The 9,222-nt window shown below is 49.5% G+C and overlaps 1 protein-coding gene across 1 annotated transcript; it reads left to right on the top strand.

The window, feature by feature from the left end:
• Positions 1–4,770: 4,770 nt before the first annotated feature.
• LOC119325444 (putative FBD-associated F-box protein At5g56820) lies at positions 4,771–8,244 on the top strand. The gene is made up of 5 exons (XM_037599191.1): positions 4,771–5,065; positions 5,151–6,066; positions 6,487–6,639; positions 6,742–6,911; positions 7,683–8,244. The coding sequence occupies exons 2-4, from the start codon at positions 5,176–5,178 to the stop codon at positions 6,856–6,858; spliced, it is 1,161 nt and encodes a 386-aa protein (XP_037455088.1). The 5' UTR covers positions 4,771–5,065; positions 5,151–5,175; the 3' UTR covers positions 6,859–6,911; positions 7,683–8,244.
• The last annotated feature ends 978 nt before the right edge of the window (positions 8,245–9,222 follow it).

The raw sequence follows: 9,222 nt of genomic DNA, 5'->3' as shown, positions 1-9,222 counted from the left end.
GATACCGGTAAGCAACACCGCCTCTCCCCTATGTTAAGTGCGTTGTTAGGCCGTTAGGCAAGGTGTAGGATCGATTTCCCCGTTGCTCAACGCACCCTCGATGTAGACTAGGTTATGGATGCACGGATGCGGCTGGTACTTCAGGAAGGAGCAATGATAGCTGTGATTCAGGCATGGGTCATGTTCATGCACAAGCGAGTTGTTCGTCGTGCTGAGAGACCTCTCATCAGATATGCTCGACTGCTTATGCGGGAGCAGGAGATGATCGCTAATCTGAACTACATATCCAACTGCAACGACACACATGATCTGTGGATGCTTAGAATGAAAGGCACCATTTGCCAGACTTGTTCAGACCTTTAGGACCAGGGGGCTGCTAGAAAATAGCATCCGCCAGTGTGAAAGAGCAAGTCGTCATGTTCCTTCATATTGTTGGCCTTAACCATAGGTTTAGGGTTATCCACAACACGTTCAGGAGGGCAATGGAGACCATCTCAAGGTACTTTAAGCAAGTGTCGTACGCTGTTGGGGAGCTCAGAGGAGAGATGATCAAGTCACCAACTGGTCAGACTCCTACCAAGATTCGCACAAGCTCAAGATGGTATCCATACTTCAAGGTGAGCACTGCGTATGTAGTTCATTGCTTGATATGCTTGGATAGTTCAAGGTGAGCACTAACACAATATTGTATTGCTATTTCAGGATTGCATTGGGGCAATAGATGATACTCATGTCACTGCTAGAGTGCCGAGGTCACAAGCTGCAACATTCAGGGGGAGGAAGCACTACACATGTCAGAATGTGCTTGCTGTTGTTGACTTCGATCTGAAGTTCACCTATGTGCTGGCTGACTGGGAAGGGTCAGCACATGATGCTAACATACTCAGTGACAACATCTGTCGTCCTGATGGCAAGTTCTACCTAGGAGATGCTGGCTATGCATGTCGGCCAGGTGTTCTTTCACCCTTCAGGAAAACTAGGTACCATCTGAACGAGTTCTCTGGTAGGAACTATCCTAGGACTCCTCAGGAACTGTTCAATCTCAGACACTCCAGCCTTAGAGTAACAGTTGAGACGGCATTTGAAGCTCTGAAGAATAGGTTTAAAATCCTGGATCATAAGCCATTCCACCCTTACCCTACCCGGTCAAGCTTGTTCTTGCATGTTGCATTCTGCATAACTGGATCCTTCAATGAGGTGTTGATGAACTTGTGCCCAAGGAAGGAGAGGTGACGCCTAACGATCTTGACCTCGGTGGCAATGGTGTTGAGTCATTTGACAACGAAGCCTGGAAGAACAAAAGGCTGGAGTGGGCACACGCAATGTGGGATAACAGAGGTCAGACAAGAATCTAAAGAAGAAGAAGAGTAAGAGCAACAGCAGATGAGGAAGACGAAGAGGAACAACAACAACAGCGGAAGAGGTAAGAGGAAGAGGAGGGATGATGAACTTTCCCCATTTAGCCATTTCGCTCTTAATAATGTGTATTTTCATTTGATAGTAGTTAGAACGAACCATAATTTGTTTCGTAGCTATGAGTGAAATTGTTAAGATCGTGTGTGGTAAGGTCATCACTAATGATAAGTGATGACAACACAAACAACATGTCATATGTGCGCCTAATGCTATGTGGCCAACCAAACAACGGGTCAAAATTTGTTGCCTCATACAGCTAACCTATATATACGGGTAACCAAACAGTATGCAATCCCTGATTTATAGGCTATTTTCCTCAGTCTTATGTAAACGCGCCGAAATCGGCTCGAGCAACCAAACGCATTAGAGCATCTCCAGCCGCGTCCCCAACAAGGCCCCCAGACGATTTTTCGGCCGCCGACGCCAAAAAATCGGCCCAGTCGCGTCCCCAGGGGCCCATTTTTCGCCGGCTCGGGCCGAAGTTGGCGCCGGCGGACCCAACCCAAACCCGGCGCGCTGGGGGTCGCTTGGGGGCGCCGGGCGAATCTTTTATGGCGCTAAAGCGCCGTGGGCCAGCCGCGTCAGCGACTCGGCTCCCCTCTCGCCGTTTCGTCGTCCTCATCGCCTCGTTTCCCGCGGCGAATCAATGCCAAAGCTGCGCGCGCTGCCGCGCCGGTCAGCCTCCATTGATGCCTTACAGGCGGCACAGTGAAGTCCGGGCGACGCGCGTCCCCTCGGCCGCCACGTCTCCCGCCACGCGTAACGCGCCAGCCAGCCTACCGCGTGGCGCTTCTGCCTATATAAGCCGAGGACCAGCGCGCCGGAGATACGCACGCATACTACACCGCCAACGCGCCCACTTCTCCCTTTTCCTCCTCTCGCCTTCTCCAGCTCAGAAGGATGGCCGAGCGCTTCCCAGGCGACGGCGCGGCGGCGAATGGTTTCGGCCGCCGCCATCGAGGCCGAGTACCCGGCCCCGCCGGACATGTGGGTGCCCGGGTCATGGAGGATCAGCGCTGGCGGCGTGCCCGTGCCACCACCGCCCACACGGGGTGGCGCGGCGTGCGGAGATCGCACGCATCCGCGCGTCCCTGCCACGGGCGGCGAGGGAAGGCCCGCGGTACACCCCCGACAGCCCGCTCTGGGAGCCCTACTTCCTCCGCCGACACGCCGAGCAGCTCGAGGCGACGAACGGCGTCGTGCCCTCCGGCAGGATCAACTCCGAGGGACGGCGCTGGTGGTGGGGCGTACCCGACCGCACGTTGGAGGCCGTCCTCGAGTACATCGAGGGCGGCAACACGCTGCGCCTCGAGTACCCCGCTCCCCCGACCTTCTCACGCACCGTGGGAGCTCCTGGACGCCGAGGCGCATGGAGCGGCCCGACGCGTCCTCCTCCTCGTCCGGCCGCTCGTCGGGCTCTCCCTGCCTGCGCCCTGTCAAGCCGGAGCCCCAGGACACGCCGGTCAGCGCGCGCACCCGCAGCTCCTCCCGCATCCGCATCAGCGACTCCAACCCCCCATCCGGCGGCTTCATCCTCGTCGAGCCCAAGCCGGAGCCCAGCCTCCCCCCGGAGTACGAGGAGATAGCCCGGCGTGGCTTCTCCGACGAGGACGCCCTGCAGTGGGCGCGGGACGACTACCTCCGCGACGAGATGGTCCGGTAGCGCCGGGCCCTGGAGGATATCGAAGCCCGCAAGCGCGGGCGCGAGGACGAGCACGACGTCTTCATCCTCGACAGCGACGACGAGGAGGCCGCCCCTGAACCGTCCAACCCGCCGCGCCAACCGGGGGAGGGATGCAGCAGGGACGACGGCGGCGGAGGAGGCAACGATGACGACGATGACGACGGCGACGACTACACGCGGTTCTATAGCCTACTCGGCATGTAGAACTGCGAGGGCGGGCGGCGGGGAGCGGCGACTGGGGGGCATCACGCCCCCAGCGCGCGGGTTAGCGCCGGTGCGCCCCAGGGGCGATTTTTAACCCCTCCTGGTGGGCCAACGGCTGGAGATGCTCTTAGACAAAACCTAAATACTAGAAAGTGCACGCGCACTATCTGGCGCTCGCGAGCGGCCACGTCTGCCACACACATGCATGTGTATTTTTTTGTCTCGTAGCGCATATGGGTGCTGGCATTAAATGTGTTCACACTAGTCTCATGAGTTAAAGAAAACAGATCCACGTACTTTTATTTTGGGATTTCAAATTCTTTTAAAGCCATATCTTTTAAACCACACGTCGGAATTCAGTTTCGTTTTCTTTGTTGGATTCTTTGCGGCGAGATCTTTGAAACTAGATCCCCATGAGTATGTTTCGACGAATTTTTTTTGATGCCAACTTTGGCGCTATATTGTGCAATTTCAGTACTGCATTGTGCAACTTTAGTAATGTATGGTGCAATTTTTTCAAACCCAGTTTTTTAGAGCTGCATCCACAGTAGTTGTAGTTGCACACATAGTAGTCCTAGTTGGCACATGCATGGCCACCGAGTTGCACAATCTGGTCCGCAGAGTCGCATATGAATTGTCATAGCTTGTAATGTAGTCTAGTTGCACACGCATTGATGTTTAGTTGGCTTGTAACATAGTCTAGTTGCACACAAATTGATGTTTAGTTGGCAGAAAGACTAGTTGCACACACATATGCTTAGTTGACTTGTAATATAGTCTAGTTGCACACACATTGATGGTTAGTTGACAGGACACTAGTTGCACACGCATTGGTATTTAGTTGGCAGGACTAGTTACACACATATACTCGGTTGGCGCGGCAATATAGTCTAGTTGCACAGTGCAGTACTTTAGTTGCACCATATAGCACCAAAATTGGCATAAAAAAATTCGTCAAAACATACTCATGCGAGATCTAGCATAAAAAAATCCAAATGTGAAAACGGATCTGAATTCCAACCCGTGGTTTAAAAGATATGACTTTTTAAAGATTTAAGAGGCGAGAATAAATGTGTTTCACATACTCACTCTCTCTCAGTTTACAGGACGTGCGCGTACCCCTAGGTCATCAATTTGACCAACCTAATACAAGTCATATATTATAAAAAGTATATTAATATAAATTTTAGATTCTCTATTTTTAAAAGGTATAATTTTTGCGTTATATAGTTTATATTAAGGTGATAAAATTGACAACCTAGGTATACGCGCATGACTTGTAAACTGAGACGGAGGGAGTACTAGTCTGTACGCATTTACTGTACACATTTAATACTAACAAAAATATTCACTAAGTGACAAAAAAACACACACTAGATAATTGCTATTTATAGATTATCAAGGAACCAAAACTTGCAATTTTAGGCCGTTCGCTCGCAAAGTGTAGCCAGCAGCCGGCCGCTCGCTAGACCGGGCCTGGCTAGACAAAATAGGATTCTGTGTCCGTCACCACGACGCCGCGGCCATTTTCACTTTCCAGTATCCACCCGCGGCGGCGCTCCTCCTCATTGTTGAATCCCGCCCCACCTGCTCCGCCCTCGAACTGCTCGTCTGCTCGCGCCGCCCACCTCTCGCTCACGGACGGGGCGAGCTCCGGCGGCTCCGGAAGAAATCGGGGCAGGGCCTGACCGCGGGAGCTCCCCTCGACGAGCTTGGAGACGTCGGTGCCCGCCTGCTCTCGGATTCACGGGTCGAGCTCAGGTGGTGCTGCCTGTTGGATTCCCCGATCTGGTGATTCTGCATTCCCCATTTTTCTTCTGCTGATTCCTTCTTTCTTCCGCTCCAGCAGGGCGCGTCACCTGTTCGACGGAATGCTCAGCAAGACAGCGGCGAGCGGCAAGGGTCAATCCGGTGACCTCCCTGACGACCTCCTTCGGCACGTGGTGTCCTTTCTGCCTGCGGCTGATGCCCTGCAGACTTGCGTGCTCGACACCGGGTGGCGTGACCATTGGAGGCGCACCACCAGCCTGCCACTCATCTTTGACCAGTCGAGTTTCCCGAGCTCCGAACGTTTCAAACAGCTGGTGAACCTCTTCATCCACCTCCGCGGGGACTCACCTCTCGACAAGTGCAAGATCGTTGGCTGTCTTGATGATGATGATGATGAGCGCACATACACAAACACCATGCTGTTGATCCAGTACGCTCTAAAGTGCCAAGTTAAGGAGCTCCTGCTCAGTGTTGCTACTGAAGAAGATGATGATAATGACGTCGAGTATGACCCACTAGTACTCGATGTGCCTCTCATCTCCCAGCACTTGAAGATCCTACACCTTAAACGGGTTGACCTAAAACGCTCCACTCTGAATTTCTCGCGCTGCTCGGTATTGGAGGAACTAGAGATGCAAGATTGCTACATTGATGCACGCAGGATATCTTCCAAATCGCTAAAGCGTCTCTGCATTACCGACTTCTGTTCCTTCCCTACGAAGTTTCACATTCGGATATTTACCCCGGGTCTTATCTCACTGCAACTTGATAATTTTGATGGCTTGACCCCTTCCCTTGAATACATGCCATCTCTAGAAACAGCTTATGTTTGGCTTCACAATAGTTGCTATGATTCTTGTCATAGTAACCGGCAGAACTGTGAGTATGAGGACTGCAGCTGTCGTGCTTATCCAGTTGACGAGGGTGTGCTTCTCCATGGTTTGTCCAATGCTGTGAGTTTGGAGTTGGTAGGCGATGCTTATTTAGAACTGGTACATTTACACTTACTTCCTTTTTCACTCTTTTTGTTATGTGCCAAGCATGGATTCTCTGTAACATCTCTGTCCACTGTTAGACCTGCATATACTTGTTCTCATTACCATAGGTTGCTACTTTTATCTCTACCAATGGGTTTTAAATTAATAATTTTTATAACATTGTAGCTTGATTGGATAAAATGTATTTCCAGGGCTTGAGCTGTAGTTCTGTCTTTCCTTATGCCTGAAGTTAAAGTATCTACCCAAACTTCCTACTTACTTAAATTGTTTCGCCTTCTTGAGTCTCACTGTTCTTTTTTGTTCCTTTGCTATTTGGTAGTTTGAAATTAAAGTATCTACCCAATGTTCCTACTACCGGAAATGATTTCTTCTTGAGTCTCAAAGTTCCATTTTGTTTGCTTGCTATTTGTGCAGTTTATCTATAGATGGGATTTAGAATGCTGCCCCATATTTGACAAACTAAAGACTCTATCACTCAATGAGTGGTTTACGACTATTGACCTACTGTGCATTCTCCAACACTCTCCAGTTCTTGAGGTGCTCACTCTTCAGCTTGGTAGCACTGAGGTATAACCTATATATATATATGTATATATATATGAAGACATTGTTGTATTGTTAAAGGAACTGTTATGTATATTCTGTTGATCTAACTAAATTGTATCACAGAAATTCGTTAGAGCAACAGGAGCAGAAGAAAAGATAGAACAATCATTTGTATGCTCCCACTTAAGGTTGTCAACATTGAATGTAGAAAGGTGGATGAGGGAGTTCACAAAATTCTGAAGTTCTTGAGTACATGTGGCATACTTCGTGATCAAATTAGCATCACTCATACTGTAAGTAACCTTTGTCATTTCTTCATTTTTTCCTATGATATTCCTACTTGTTTTATCACCTCTGTTGGAATTAAATAACACTCGAGTTTATGAGACCCTTTTGAAATCTATTTATATTCAGTGTCCATTATTGGATTGTGTGCTGGCGTAGTTCAGAACGACTGTTAGGTTTCACCGAAATTAATTGCTTTGTTATTACTGATGATAATACAATAGTTACTGCTGCCGTTGTGCCTATAAATCGGTTGTGTCTTAAATCTGTTCCATCCATGCAAAAAAATCATTTGGGTTTGATCCTGTGTTCTTTTACTGTTTAATTACTGATGGAAATAGTAGTCATTTTCGTCTTGAAATTGAGTTTTATCTTTGCTCTTGTTCTAGTTGGCACATTAAATTTTCTAAAAATCTTCAACTGAGGGGTGATAGTGTACTGCCTCATTTGTTTCAGTGTTCTTACTAGCCTGTTGTCAGTTTCATGACTAGTGTTTGATGGCCAAATTGCATGCCTGTCTCACTAGTGTCTGAAGTCTGAAACCCTCTTGAGTGCTGATGTATCTGAGTGATCATATACGTAATATGTTGCTGTCACAATGCTAAACTTTTGTGTAAAAAAATAAAATTTGGTCGATGCCACATTGAGAGAAAAAACAGTTGCTAAAGTTGCATGATAGTTCTTCTACATCAAACTGCTAGCCAAGCTATTATCCGTCTATGTCAGTTGAGATCTTGGAATTCGAAACCAAACTTATTGCATCGTCATGTTTTGTATAGGTTTCAGTTTCCAGAAGCCTATGCGTCCCTTGCCTCGGTCTACCGCAGAACCAGGCGTCCCCCTGACACCGCTTGGGATGCGATACATGCTCGCTTGTGATGGTGGTCTGAAGCCTCATGTCTCTCTGAATATGTCTGTAACGACAGCCCTGTTAGTTGTTACCGCCATAATCAGTTTCCAGCTTTCTATCCTTTGGTACTGTACTGGAAGCCTGCGTCTTTGTTGTTTGGTGAAACTCATGAAAATGGATTTTAGCTGCTGCGCGTTCTTTTGGATGAGTAGTTGGACCTGAGCTTGGTTTAAAACCAGGAGGCAACACCTTTTGTTGCATCTTCTCTTTACCCTGTTGCAGTGTCCATGTTTCAAATCTTCGAGTTTGCCTGTCTGATGGCACCAACCAGGAAGTTTGCTGGAGAAAATTACCGCCGTGACAGAAACAAAGGCCAGGCAAAACATTTTTGTCTAAATGGTCTGGTCAGCTTGATGCAAAAATCTTCTTGATATATTGAGACTGAATCACAAGATGAGAAGCAGCTATTTATAATCTTTATGGCACTTGCATTCTGGCCATGCATGGTTTGAGAATTGCAACTCATGATGTTGTTTCATGTCCGACTTGGTTCAGCAAACATTTGTTATCTCTTTTTTTTTTCTTGTGGGGGAAACATTTCTTATCTTGAGAAATTTCGGCCGGTCGCACCGGGTACGTATGATTCGTTTGATAATAGCCCCAGATGCCTTCTTCCCCTGACCGCTTTTGCTAGTTTTAGAAACACCATGGCGTATTTTCATCACGAGCAGTTCCCGTGATCTCCCAGACGTCAACCAGCTTGCCGGTGGCCGCCCTCGACCGCCCCGTCTCCAGGACGTCCTACCGGCCGCCGGCTCCTTTCCAGCGTCACCCTTGCTTATTAAGAATAGTAAAACTGCACCTAATCCCTGCCCTCTCACGAATTAGGCATTTCTGGCTGTTTGATTTCTGTTGTTAAACGTTCCTGGTCGTCGATCTGAAGTTTAGCGCGAACTGGGCCTGAAGTCGGATGGGCAGCTACTCCGGTAGCTATTTTGGACCCTTATGATTAATTGGGCCAGTTTCCCTCGGCCCAACAAAGGGAAGGCCCACTCATACAAGCGCTCCCGTTCCTCAACACAGGAGCGAATCAGGGTGGTCGAGACTTGAGACGATGCGTCGCGCCGTCGGAAGCTAGCGGATGTGGCGGCCGCTCGATTCAGGCGAAGTGGGCCACGCGGACGACCTGTGGTGGGATCAAGCCTACGCGTGCCCATCGCGTGTGGATCCAACGGAAGCGGGGTAGCCTACGCACGCTCAGCTCGCGAGGGATCGAGCGAAAGCGCCGGATGCGGGTGATGATGGCGCCTTATCTCATAGAAACCGCTCCACCCGGCCTAATGTTCTTAGGACGCGTCTAGTGGGCGGCCGGCTGCCCACTAGCGCGATCGAGCGGCTGGCCGAAAAACCTGTCCCCCGCGAAACAGAAAAGGAAGGGGCCACCATCCCGACCAATCGAGCGACCACCA

Source organism: Triticum dicoccoides, chromosome 6B (genome assembly GCF_002162155.2).
Source record: "Triticum dicoccoides isolate Atlit2015 ecotype Zavitan chromosome 6B, WEW_v2.0, whole genome shotgun sequence".
Lineage (NCBI taxonomy): Eukaryota > Viridiplantae > Streptophyta > Magnoliopsida > Poales > Poaceae > Triticum > Triticum dicoccoides.
The sequence above is the reverse complement of the archived record's forward strand: the minus strand, read 5'-3'. Positions and strand labels throughout refer to the sequence as shown.